The sequence below is a fragment of the Oryza brachyantha genome, chromosome 8 (genome assembly GCF_000231095.2).
Source record: "Oryza brachyantha chromosome 8, ObraRS2, whole genome shotgun sequence".
NCBI classification, from domain to species: Eukaryota; Viridiplantae; Streptophyta; class Magnoliopsida; order Poales; family Poaceae; genus Oryza; species Oryza brachyantha.
Genome location: NC_023170.2, coordinates 11,985,520 through 11,999,359, shown reverse-complemented (window position 1 = coordinate 11,999,359; position 13,840 = coordinate 11,985,520). Strand labels below are relative to the sequence as shown.

General features: G+C 38.6%; 1 protein-coding gene across 1 annotated transcript; it reads left to right on the top strand.

Moving 5' to 3' along the window:
- LOC102719319 (DEAD-box ATP-dependent RNA helicase 29) lies at positions 1–9,398 on the top strand. The gene is made up of 11 exons (XM_006660066.2): positions 1–493; positions 2,046–3,207; positions 3,306–3,363; positions 3,565–3,666; positions 4,300–4,339; positions 4,496–4,572; positions 4,705–4,757; positions 5,363–5,444; positions 5,522–5,572; positions 7,639–7,774; positions 8,754–9,398. Exons 1-11 carry the CDS (start codon positions 43–45, stop codon positions 9,095–9,097), a joined length of 2,556 nt encoding a protein of 851 aa, XP_006660129.1. The 5' UTR covers positions 1–42; the 3' UTR covers positions 9,098–9,398.
- Positions 9,399–13,840: the final 4,442 nt, after the last annotated feature.

Sequence of the window (13,840 nt, the reverse complement as noted above, 5' to 3'; positions counted from 1 at the left end):
CAAAAAAGCCCTAAAACCCACCGCTACCTCTCCTCCTCTCCCATGGCGCGCCTCACGCCCTCCAAATCCACCCCCCGCGGGGGCAAGCCGAGGCCCTCCTCCTCCCCGGCGGGCGCCGTGGCGGACCAGCAGAGGCCGCCGCCGCCGCGGCGGCCGAAGCAGGCTAAGGGGGCGAGCAAGAACAAGAAGGCCAAGTCGGGCGGGTTCGAGTCGATGGGGCTCTGCGAGGAGGTGTACCGCGGGGTGCGCCACAAGGGGTACCGCGTCCCCACCCCCATCCAGCGCAAGGCGATGCCGCTCATCCTCGCCGGCCACGACATCGCCGCCATGGCGCGCACGGGCTCCGGGAAGACCGCCGCCTTCCTCGTGCCCATGATCCAGCGCCTCCGCCGCCACGACGCCGGCGCCGGCGTCCGCGCGCTCATCCTCTCCCCGACGCGCGACCTCGCCACGCAGACGCTCAAGTTCACCCATCAGCTTGGGAAGTTCACTAGTGCGTACCGCGCTCGTTACCACTCCCAACTAATTTAGCTAATTAGCTTGGTGAATCTGGAATTGTGGTTATACTTTCTCATGCTACGTGATATTAGAAATGTTTTGGCTAACTATATATTTATATATGTCGTTATTGCTTAGAGCAGGTTATTAATGTCTTAGAATGTTTCTCTCTCTGAAATTTCCTTTATTTCTATGTTCTGTTAAATTATTGATCAATGTCCTGGAATATTCTTAATGCCATTGATCGCATGTTTGTAGCTTCATGTTATTCTATCCAGGGTTCACGTTATCGCGGTAGCCACAGTAACCAGGCCCTCCGCTGAGGAGCGGTAACGGTATGGCTGCGGTTTCGACTTTAAATTTGAGGGAATTTAACCAAAAAAATATGTGTTGTATAGGTTGATATATGGTATAGTTTTGTCAAAGAAATTCATGAAAAAATGTATTTCTGGCGTAATTAAAAATCATATCCGAGAATTTTGGGGAAATTTTTTTTAAAAAATAGCCTATTGCAAATAATATTTTGTAAGAAGATGATTAAGAATATTTTGTTGTTGAGTCATTATTAATTTGCACTAGACACATATTGTACATAATGTTGAAATACAAATATACAACGATAGATATAGCGAAAGTATGTATGGAGGAAAATTATATGTGCATGTTAGCACATACATAATAGTTTTGTTCGTATTAATGGGTAGTAGGTATAGTTGTGACGCATCAATCAAAATAAAGTTATTGTTACTTGTTATTGATGTGAATTATTTGGTGAAGGGTGATATGACAGTGTATGTTTGTATGTTGTAATGTCAAGAATTTAGAAAATGTCATGTCAAAATTTTTTTCCCTATATTATGTCCTAAATTTACAAATATAGTCACAAAATATTTTTCTATTTTTCCTGTATTTTTTTTCAGATTTTTTAAAGTTCTTTTTGCATTTGACATCTCACAGATTTTCTTGTTTTTAAATCTTCTTCTCCCTGCGGTTTCCTTGTAGTAACTGCGGTATTGGCTGTGAAAACCGCGCGGGAAACCACGATTTCCGCTGTTCTCATGCGCTGTTATGACAAGCATTAGCTGCGGTTCCTATGCAACACCGCACGGTAACCGCGTGGCAAGCCGCCTTTCCTGCAAGATTTAAATTCAAATTTTTGATTTTCAAATTCATCCTGGTTTTTGCGGCTTCCGCGGTTACCGCACGGGAACCGCGGGTCCGCGGCGCCTCAGCATACGCGGTATGGACGGTAACGCAAACCCTGATTCTATCCCATTTTTTGATTTTTTTATTGTTGCTGGTGATTTTGTTAAGTGTTCCTCAGTATCATGTTTCTCATTTATTATGACAATACGGTCCAATTTTTGACATGATACATCACAGGTTCAGCTGCTTGAGACCTGAGTAATTTGCCAGTGGTGTCTGTATCTTCATTATAACTTGAATAACATTTTTTATATATTTTTCTACGCTGTGTCTTTCTATCTGCCAAATAAAATGCCACAACAATGTTGATGAGTTGTATATATACTTTTCTGTTTGTGTAGATCTAAAGACTAGCCTGATCGTTGGTGGAGATAGCATGGAGAGTCAATTTGAGGAATTGGCAGAAAATCCAGATATCATAATTGCAACACCAGGCAGACTTGTGCACCATTTGGCGGAGGTTGAGGACTTGAACCTTAGGACAGTCGAATATGTTGTGTTTGATGAAGCAGATTCCCTCTTTAGCTTGGGGTTGATCCAGCAACTGCATGAAATTCTACATAAGCTGAGTGATACGCGACAAACATTGCTCTTCAGTGCCACCTTGCCACAAGCCCTTGCAGATTTTGCAAAAGCTGGCCTTCGTGACCCACAAATTGTAAGACTTGATTTGGACAAAAAGATCAGTCCTGATCTTAAACTTGCCTTTTTCACACTGCGCCAGGAGGAGAAACTAGCAGCTTTACTGTACTTGGTCAGGGAGCGAATCAGCTCTGAGGAACAGACAATAATATTTGTTTCAACCAAGCATCATGTAGAGTTCTTAAATACTCTGTTCCTTGAGGAGGGCTTAGAACCTTCTCTTTCCTATGGTGCTATGGATCAAGAAGCCCGCAATATTCATATTTCAAAATTCAGGGCAAGAAAAACCATGTTACTAATTGTGACAGATGTTGCTGCAAGGGGTCTGGATATCCCATTGCTTGATAATGTGGTGAACTGGGACTTTCCTGCAAAGCCTAAATTATTTGTTCATAGGGTTGGAAGAGTAGCCCGACAAGGTAGAAGTGGAACAGCATATTCATTTGTCACTTCAGAGGATATGCCTTATTTATTGGACCTCCATCTATTCCTTTCAAAGCCTCTTAGACCTGCTCCAACAGAGGAGGAACTCCTGAAGGATATGGAGGGAATGAATTTGAAAATTGATCAAGCTCTTGCAAATGGAGAAACAGTATATGGGCGTTTTCCTCAGACAATCATTGATCTTGTCTCAGATGGAGTAAAAGAAGTCATAAGTGGTTGTACAGATCTGATTGCATTGGAAAAGCCATGCACTAATGCTTTCCGGTTATACTTGAAGACTCGTCCAATGCCTTCACAAGAATCAATCAGAAGGGTAAAAGATTTGCCTCGTGAAGGTCTTCATCCAATTTTCAGGGAAGTACTTGGGTCAGATGAGCTTTCAGCTCTTGCCTTCTCAGAGCGCTTGAAATCATTTAGGTAGTTTCTTGAATTGTGATTACTTCCAAATTTTTCTTTCACTTGCTTATTCTGTGTCATGTAATGGTCTTCTCATCTTAAATTAATACTTATACTAGGCCAAAGCAGACGATTTTAGAGGCCGAGGGTGAAGCTGCTAGATCAAGATTTTCTAAAGTAATCAAGTATTTCTTTTGTTTTATGAATTTTGCACATCATATTTGCATGTTATTCTTCTAAACTCGCAACAACTAAATCTTTTTATATATACTTTTAGATGTCTGGAATGTAATACATCCAAATGTGACAGAGATGTGTAATCGTGTCATAGCATTTATTTCTAAATTTGCTGTCATCAATGTCTTGCATTGCTTTCAGGGTTCAAATCAATATCTTGATGTGATGAAAAAAAAAAGGGAAGTGCATGAGGGTATCATAAATTTAGTGCATCAAAAGAATTCTGGTGATCCAGATCCAAAGGTATTACTCTTAAATGGCATATATTTGCTTGTTCCCATCAAACATAGCGTAATTCAGACCACCACTTGGATATGTTAAAAGTACATAAGTTGTTAACTGGATAAGTTTGTCAGATCTTGGAAATTCTAGCAGCTAGGTGTGTCAATTCCAATCAGTTAGGATGTGAGTTGTTAGACTGACTGAAGATCAAACCAGACCTTGTGAGCTATGCTATTTGTGGAGTTGTGTCATTTATGTGGAGAAGCTACTCCAAAAGAGCTCTTTTATTATTCTAGTAAAGATAAAGAATATTATTATTCTAGCAATTGTTTCTTCTGCAGTTCATTAGTTTCTTGTTTTCAGTTGCCCACCTAAGGGTGTTTGCAACTTTGTCTGAGTTAAATGGTTAATTATGGGCTCAACTGCCCTAGTATACAGTCATAGAGAGGGCAGGCAACCCTGTGCCTTTCATTTTTTAGATTAATTGTCAGTTAGAAGTTAGAATTTTGTTTTGTTAATGGAATAATGGGGAAAACATGACTTGCTAGTATTAAAACCATTCTACTTTTTTTTCTTGTGCTGTCTATGCTACATTGAGTACGGCACCTTTTTCTTATGCTTTGTATACTGATTTTTGTGATTTTATTTATACAGGAAGAAATGGTGGAAAACATTTCAAACTGGGAGAGGAAAGGTCCTAAATTCTTTTCTCCCCATTGTGCGATCAACACCTCTGTTATTGCTGTTCTCAGTTAAAAGGGCATCTTGAATTTTCTTCCTCACTGACAGTATTCCTGGAGAAGTTGCACCATCATCACTCTTATTACTTTGTATTCTATATCCATTTCAGAAGTTTGTGGTAATAAGCGAAAGTCACAGAGCTTTAGAGATGAAGACTACTACATCAGTTCAGTGCCTCAAAACCAAGTATGCCTCTCAAAGAGCTTAAAGATCCTCCAATTCAAAATTTCCATGGGTTTGTAAATGTTTTTTCATTACTTAAATAACAGCTGCCTGATGTAGCTTTTTGTTGCCCTCGTTGATTTTCTTTTACTCTAGCATTTGGAAGCTGGATTGTCAGTGAGGGCCAATGAAGGGTTTGTTGAAAACAGGTATGCACTTGCTGATATATGATTGTGACCTTTTAGTTGGAGGCTAATTGAGTTTTTCCAATGCCAAAGTTCAATCGCCATATCAAATGAACTCAGCATCTACTGGGAAAAGCAATGCTGTTTGGACCTGGGATATAAAAATCAGATATAAAAATTTTATTGATAGCCAGCCTGTTCTTATCTCTATCTGGTTTATTTATGTTTCCCTTTTCCACTTAATGTTTTGATATTCCTTTCTTCAAAATGTCATGCCAGTTTGGTTTCCATAAGCAGTAGTAACAGTTCTTAATTAAAATTAGTATGAAAAAAAAAACACCTTTCCTGGCCAGTATCGCCTAGCTGTCCGACCATTTTTCATACCTGTGCTGGACGAGTGGCATTTATTGCTATAATATCAATTAATATTTCCCTCCAGCATACTTATATTTGCTTGATCCAACCACAAATACCATAGAGCTCCCTGTAGGATCTGCTGCTTGCAATTCAAAAGACAATAATTGGATGCACAGTGCTTTTGTCCAAACTATGCTTTTATTATTTTTGTAATGGAGCCTTCAGGTTCACAGTCTTGCGTTCTTAAGTAAAGGCATAATGCTATCATGCAGATTGGATGCTGCTGTTCTTGATCTAGTCGATGATGAAACCTCGGGTATGCAGTCACAGAAAACTCGATATCACTGGAAAAAGGTATGACCATTGATTGTGACATTAATTTTTGTGATATGTATTTTGCACGTAGTCATGGTGTTTATTCATTACTGCAGAACAAGTTTGTCAAGTTAAATAGTGGGGATCGTGTCACTGCTACAGGAAAGGTAAATCTTGGTCATGTTATGTGCTTAATCTTGTTTTGGAAGAGACACTGAAATGCACATTGCTAGACTAGTACTTCCTCCGTTCCATATTGTAAGACAATTTGACTATGCTTACATTCATCTATTGATATGTGTGTGTGTCAGTGTGTGTGTGTTTAGTATCCATATGAATCTAGGCAATGCTAGAGAGTTTTACATTGTGAAACGGAGGTAGTAAACATATTTGTTGCCATCTCTACAACGAGTTGAATTGCTTTATTTAGATTCCAATATTCTTTTTCCTTGTAATGGTACAGACTTAGCAAATGCTAGGCTAGTCATAGATATCCTGGATTTCTTGTGCTCTTTGTTGGCTGTATCAATTTGAACTAGAAATAACAATAGGAAATAGTGCCTTCATTCTTAAAATATACTTATACTCGACTAGTCATGTAGGTGCTTTGATTGATACCCTCCAGGCCTCCATCTGAAATGGTTTCTTACTATAAAGTTAGAAACACAATTTTAGAACACAGGGGTTATAGTTCCACTGGAACCTAGAATTTTCTAACATCAATTCTGTTAACTACCCTAAGACGCGTTCGTTGGCTTGGATAACTAAGCCATATTACCTCTTTTTCCTCGTGCACGCTTCCCGAATTGCTAAACGGTGTGTTTTTTGAAAAAAAATCCATTGGAAAGTTGCATTAAAAATCATATTAATCCATTTTTTAATTTTTTATAATTAATAATTAATTAATCATGTACTAATTTATTACTGCGTTTTCCGCGTTGGAAAACTAACCCTCATAATTCATCCCCCGAACGTGGCCCTAGTCTGATAACTCCCAGCATGATTGTAATCATGATTGTGTATGAGTGCATCTGGATACTGTTATTGAAGACTCTTTTTTACTGGTGATGGATTCTTGTTCTCTAACAGACCATCAACTCTGATAGAGGTAGTTTTGAGTTTGTTAGTTAATTGTTGAAGATAGATGTTCTGCATCTTTCTTTCTGTGATATTTAAGAGGGAAAAAAAATCCTTACTATGTGAATTTAGCAGCAGATTTCCTTGTACACCTCTAAGAATCTTTGTTTCTTTAAAGTGTCGGAAGAACTTTCCAACATTCCATTAACGCCCTGTTAACTAGGGTCTGAAACTATGGAATTGCCCTTCTTCCTCATGACCAACTTCTTCTGTCTTCTTTCATGTCTCGCACAACCACTATATCCTGAACTCCCACCATGGATAGCAACTCGAACATGATTACAATGACTAGTAACCAGAGAATGAACTCATGCAAATGCCCATTCCTTGGAACAACACATGACTGTACCTCACACACAGAGGTGAACACAGACAGCTGAGAAGATGTCCCTGCAAATTGAGTCGCGGTTTGTGTTGCAATGGAGTTTGGAGCATGCTCCCATTGCCTGTTGTTCCGCTGATGTGCCTTGATCTGTGGCCTGCTTCACATGATGGCCACAAAGAAAAGCCTGCTGCCATTAGGGCTGAAGGAGTGGGCCATCTGCAGGGATGTGAACTAGCAGATGACAACCAAGGTTAGGTTGCCATGTATGCAAAAAAGGAAAGGAAAAAAAAAACTGACAGGTATAATACCTGTAAGGCTGTAACAACAGCAACTCACTCGCGGTAGGATGGCAGGAGTTGCATGAGAAAACATGTAGATACCATCAGTAGAATAAGAAGAAATTGGATGTTTTTTCAGTGGCCTGCAACTACAAGGAAAATGAGTAAAGCATGGAAAATAAGGAGTTTTCTCAATATTTAATGGTCACTTGTCAATATGCGTAGTTTGCCCTTTCCATCAGTGAGATATGATGCTCTTCCAATGCGTAGGATATATGTATTGATTTTGTTTCTCAATCTCATAATCTACACAGTTGCTTGGCAGGTCAATTTTTTACCTTTGTTTTCTATGATTGAAATGATTTTTCCACTTTGCTTATCTGCGTCTGAAGTGAACCACATTGAGTTCTGTTTCTAGTTCGTATTTTTCCTTTATGTCACAGAATACACAATTATTGACTTCTCATGTATGAGACCTGCCAAATTTCCTTAGATTAAGACGGAAAGTGGTGCAACGTTGAAGCCAACAAAAACAGGGATCTACAAGAAATGGCAGCAGAAAACACATAGAGCTATCAGTAGTGGCGGAAGATCTGGTCACTTTGCAGAAGAGGGTGCATCCACGACAGGTAATGCATTATTTATCCTCCTATTGTGTCACTTGATCGGAATGCCTTTTCTTAATGTCAACTCTTTTGAAGTTTATTTTATTTCTTATCTGCCCGTTTTGTTTATAAGGATTAATAACCAAATTTGGTTGCTCAATATTGGCAGGATGGTGCTATAGCATGTCTTGCTTTTCATGATTTCATTCATAGTTTCTCATCTGGCGAGCTTATTTTTTAATTGACCATATTTTGTGGGGTTTATAAATTACAAAATAGCTCTTCGATAATCTAATATATGATCACATGCTTATGCATCCACATTCCAAAATTGTATGTACTCAACCAGATCTTTTGTTTGGAGTACTAGGTAGAGCTGAAGCTACTGCTTGACATCAGTCCACCACAGCATAATTTACCCATAGTTGTCTGCATCCCTTGTGTATCATACCTGTATATATAAAATTTCATTGCAAATGATAGCTTATTTATTTTCTACTTTTCCCTCATTATGAAACGTTGAGGGATTCTATGGGATTGTGTGAGCTTGGGAGACAGGGCTGGTAAAAAGCCATTTTTAATGCAGTCGACTACTGTGTTTCTTGAGCCATGATAAAAAAAGGTTAATTGTAATTGTGTTCAGATTTGCCTTGTTGGTTGTTGTGGTCCTTGTGCTTGATCCATTCCTGGTTAGCTTAGTGATACACCTGTCACAAATGGATGGACTTGCATTATTTTGAGTTAATAGCTGAAATCAGGGGGTGTACAAATAAGGAAACCCTGGTGACAAATGACCCAAATTGACTGGAAACCTGATGGAATCACAAGCATTTGAATGGGATAAGGGTTGCTTCACATAATCACATGCATTGTTATCTGCCTTTTGCAATTTGCGTGTGCTTGTTCTTATCTTCCAATAAATTTTGTCAGCATGGCTTTCCCTTGTTCTGTTGAGTGTCGTAACATCTCTAATGCTGCGTGATGCCATGACCACCCTTTGCAGGTAGCCATCAAAGAGGAAACAGAAAACACACTGCAGCTGGACGTGGGCACCGGTATATACCAAATGCCGATGTACCGTCCGAGATTAGAAATCCCCAACAAATACAAAAGAGCAGGCAGCAAAAAGCAATGGATATTGCCCGCATGAAGAATAAATCTTCAAAGGACAGTAAATTCCAGAAATTCCAGAAAAATATCAGGAGGCATGATGGACCCTCAAAAGACGGCAAATTCCAGAAGAACAGGAGACCGGATGGCAACGGAAAGGGACGGGGGAAAGGCAAAGGAAGCGCAAATGGATTTGGTAAAGGGAAGGGGAAAATGAAAGGGAAGGGCACCAGGTGATTTGACGAAGAAAAATGTTATACAAAAGCACAGGTGAAGGTTCTGCTGCGCTACCAAGAAGAGCAGGTGCTGTTTGCCTTCGAGTGTCATCCAGTTTTGTTTGCTTGTCTAATCATTCTTAATTGTAATCCAAAACATCCGAGGTCTTACCAAGAATATATACTCCATACCGTAACTAATTAAAACATTGGATAGTGTTGTAATCTTTTCTTCTGTTTCTGTTTGAGATTGGTAAAGTCGATTGAAAAGCAGGTTTTTTGACATTTCCTGTGAAGATATAAAGCCTTCGTTATTATTCTCAGAAGCGAATCATGTGATCCTTTTGCTCCATTTGCTCCTTCTCCAATGGTTTATCTGGACCAGCGGCTGCCAAGAACGCCGAGTGCGTTTGCCACCGTCGAATCGGTGCACCATGGCTACGCAGCCATTGCCATTTCATTCACTCATTCATTCCCCCTTGCCAAGGTGGGAAAAATTCTGTAACATGATGATCCATCACCAACCCAACCCACTTGCCACTCTCCCTGATGATAATCAACAGATGCTTCTCCTTTGTATGCTGCTGCTGCTGCTGCTGATGTTGCTGTTGCACTGTCATCCAATAAGCTGCACATATGCAACTTTTGAGTGATCTAGCAGGATTTTGACATGCCATGTTCCTTATGATTCTTTGTATTTGTTTGCTCCTTTGGATGAGAGGTCGTTTGTTTGTTGGTCCAAATTAGTCTATGAAGGGAGGCGTAGCGCACCACCACAACTAACGACTAAAAGAAAACCAAAATCATTTGTTGCCATGACAAAGTTAAAATTTTGGGGGAAGTTTGTCTAGGGGTGCAGCTAATAAGCTTTGCAGTGGAGCTGACTGGAGATCATGGTGTGTGAGTCATGCAGTGTGGCCATGGACCATAGGGTTTTCCCCTTTTGTGATTCCAGGCTCACTAATGCACAGAGCTCTCCTCTAACTCTAAGCAGCATGGGCTTTTCTTTCCAAGGCCTTTTTGCTCCCCACTAGTAAATGAGTGTTTGTTTGTGAGCCATTCTTTTCTATCATCAATAATACAACACACATTTTGACCTGGGGATCAAATCAGTGTAAATCGCCCATGATTAGCAAGCAAGCAACCATCTGATTTTCATGATTTTGTTACTTCACCAGCCGGTGTTCCTCTTCTTGCTTCTTGATGCCATCAAACGTAAGGACTGACCTATTGGTGACGTGCCTAACCGGCGCATGCAATGTGACACTAGCACCGGAAGAGACGTAGTTACTCCGATCACGAAATCACGGTGTGTTTTTTTTAATGTTGACATAGTCTTTAAAATGTAACTTAAGTCACTAATTTTTATTGTAAAGTATGAACATTTCGGAAGCTCTATAAAGTTGTAATATTCAAAGCATTTTTTTGATAAAAAAAAGTGCATGCATACACGATTTCCATGTGTCCAATCTAAATATGTTGAAACTTGAAACATATTAACGTTGAATTTTAGATGGTAAAGTGAGAAAAAAATATTTTGTTAAATGCTCAAGTGAAATAGTCTGAGAAAATAAATGCATTGAGAGAGCTCCCATACAACTTAAAATAATTTGACCGTCGATTTGATCGATCATCTTATCATAACCGTAGATCATATTGAGAGTTTGAATTTGATAAGACACATAATTGAAAATACCATGGATTCATTATTTTTTCTTCCGCAGATCCAACAATACTAAAATTTGGAACTAATAAAAATGAAATCGTGCATATCTTGGATTCTCAATTTAGTATTTTATTTATTAATTATGAAATTCAAAATTAATAATTAACAAGTTATAACTCATAACTCACGTGTACTCATCTTTTAAGATAACACTCCGTAATTCGAAATAACAAATATATGTACTATATGATCAAACTATGCTCTCTTATATTATTGACTTTTGAATTTATATTTAACTACTCGTCTTATTTAATTTCTGTGTAAATATGTAAATTATAAATCATTTTAAAGTTTATTTAGTAATAAATGAAATTATGATAAATAATTAATAATTATATTTTTAATAAAACAAATGATCAGGCCATCCAAAAATCAATTCTGTCGAAAAAAAGGAGGAGTAATATTTAGTTGACAACCAGCTAAGGTGTGTTCTTAATGACTCTAGGTAATGCTATAATACTGCCTAAAGGAGTGTCACATCATGGCACACCTTTTTTCTCCCTTTGCACCGGCTACCATATTGCACCTATATTTTTTTTCGTTTTTATTCGTACTTATGAACTAAAATTTAAATCTAAAATTAATTTTAAGATTTTTGATCATAGTTTATTTTTTAATGTTGTTTTTAAATTATTAAGAACATGTTTATAAAATTTTTATTTATAAATTAATTTTGGTTTACAAATATATAGTTGTTTGTTTTTTTCTCTGGGAAAGACAAATAATCGGCCTCTTGTTATTTCGGAAACTGTTGCCTTCGATGGTGAGAGTAGCGGATCGCAACTTTGATTCTAGTAACGAAGCTTGCACGGCATTAGAGCAGTCTAGTGCTCTACCCCAATTAGAATCCATAACTTTTCAGTAAAAAAACAAACAATCACAACTATCAATTTTCTTCTACCATTTTTAAGTGTTTTGTACTGTAGGAGTTAGTCTAAGATGATGTGCAGAGTGTTGTATGTATTGGGGACTGCTCTAGGTGTTTTCTCCGTACGTTTCACTAGGGTTAATCCCATGATTAGCCATAACTAGACCGCACATGCTCAGTGGGATTACACGTTTCCCATGCATTAGAACCTCACTGTTATCCGATCTAACCCAAAAGAAACGCGTAGGCGTGTGTACGTGTGGAGTGAATGGATGTGTTCCTCGTTGTACCTTGTCAAAATATGAAAAACAATTAAAGATTTTGGCATTTGGTCCCCATTTTTCTATGCTGTTAGTTGCTGGAGGTTGATGGAATATTTAGGCGTGCGACTTCTCAATCCCCCTAGTGGATGCTACTACTTGTGGGAAGCGTTTGTTTAGGGGAGATGTAATCCGGCTCGCAAAACATAGTAACAGATTAATATATGATTAATTAATTATTAGTTATAAAAAAATTAAAAATAAATTAATATGATTTTTTGAAGCAACTTTGCTATGGAAAATTTTTTAAAAAAACATACCATTTAACACGAAAAACGAGAGAATCTGAATAAATAACTGGTACTGCCGGCCGTAGTCTAGCCAGTACTCCACACAGTTACCTCATTACCTGTTGTCTCTCTCAGCCATCAGATGGAAGAAAGTCAGAAACCCCAATTTGCCATGCTTCTGAAGTCACATGGTACTGGTGATGAGAGCAAGCTGATTAGATTAGAGCATCTAAATGGATGGTTGTTGGGCCTGAAAAACTACCAATTCGCGGCATATTCGACGCAGATTTATATATTATGTCCAGATTCAATCAGAGAGTAGCTCGGTGACCTGGTCTCATTCAGCAACAGAGCTATGCATGTGTGCACAATTTCCTTTGTTTTGCTCACATGTACACCCATGTTGACCTGGTCAACACCAAAATTTAACCGAAATGGATTACCAGGCAAACGCTGCTACAGACAGTGTTTAGGAAACGATTAACGAGAGTGATGACAGTACTTACATGTGGCCGTGCAATGCTTTGAGGAAGAACCTTTTTTTTTGGATAATGGAATTGAATTCAGCCTATCCCTTTCTTTCTAGAACACTTTATTTCCATAATGTTTCATGTCAGCTTTTATTGACATTCTGGAGGTCTATTGATGATCCAGGTTCCAATGTATAGAAGATTATGAGACAGTTGCAGGATAAGAACAACAGAGTTATATAGTTTTCAGCATTGCTTAGATGGTTTTTCATGGGCAGCAAACTGTTGATAAAAATCCAGCCTTTAAGTCAAGAATACATGCGTAGAATGATAGAAGTAGTGTCCTACATGACACTCCTCCATGCCGTTCATATCCAGTAATACGGCGCAATTTATTATCTATTCCATTCTTTTTTAGAGGCAAAGTTGCCTCAGGTATCATAAATTGATAATGCAGCTGCAGCTCAAATTGACTTGGATTGTCAAGGTTGAACATGCCGTTCTCCTGAAATTTGCATTGTTGAGCCCATGTAAGTACACTTTTTTTTTGAACAATTATCACAGAACAGAACATTGTGCTGCTCTTTCCTAGCACCATCACATTTGTTTAAAGCAAGCCTGTTTTCTTTTGTTTATCCTGGCCATTTTTCCCTCTTGTGTCCAGTGGCAATGCGCCATTTGGTCAGACAGGCAACTGAACAACCCAATAGAAATACTCTGTTCAGATAACTTAAACAAACAAAGCAATTGTCACTTCTAGATCCAAAGATTTGTTATTGTTTATTTTTTTCTTTTTCATCTAGTACATCACACAACTGGACAAAGTCAGATCTGCTCCTGATATGGAAAATGCAATTCTCAACTCCAACCCCTTCTCCTGCCCAGATGTTAAGCATTCAGCAATGCTGGAAAAGGATTCTCTACCAAGAACAGAAAGGTAGCCTTCTCTTCAGTAAGCAAAATAAAAATGTCATCAAGATAGGGTAGAAAAGGATTGGAGCCTTTTAGTCAGTGGAATCATATTTTTGACTGCATCATCAATCCGCCGCTGCTGCAATCTTGAAAGAACATGTGGTTGGCTAAAGACATGACATGACATTTGGGTACTTTGGTTTCAACAGTGTGGAATATAAGATAAGGGATTGATTTAT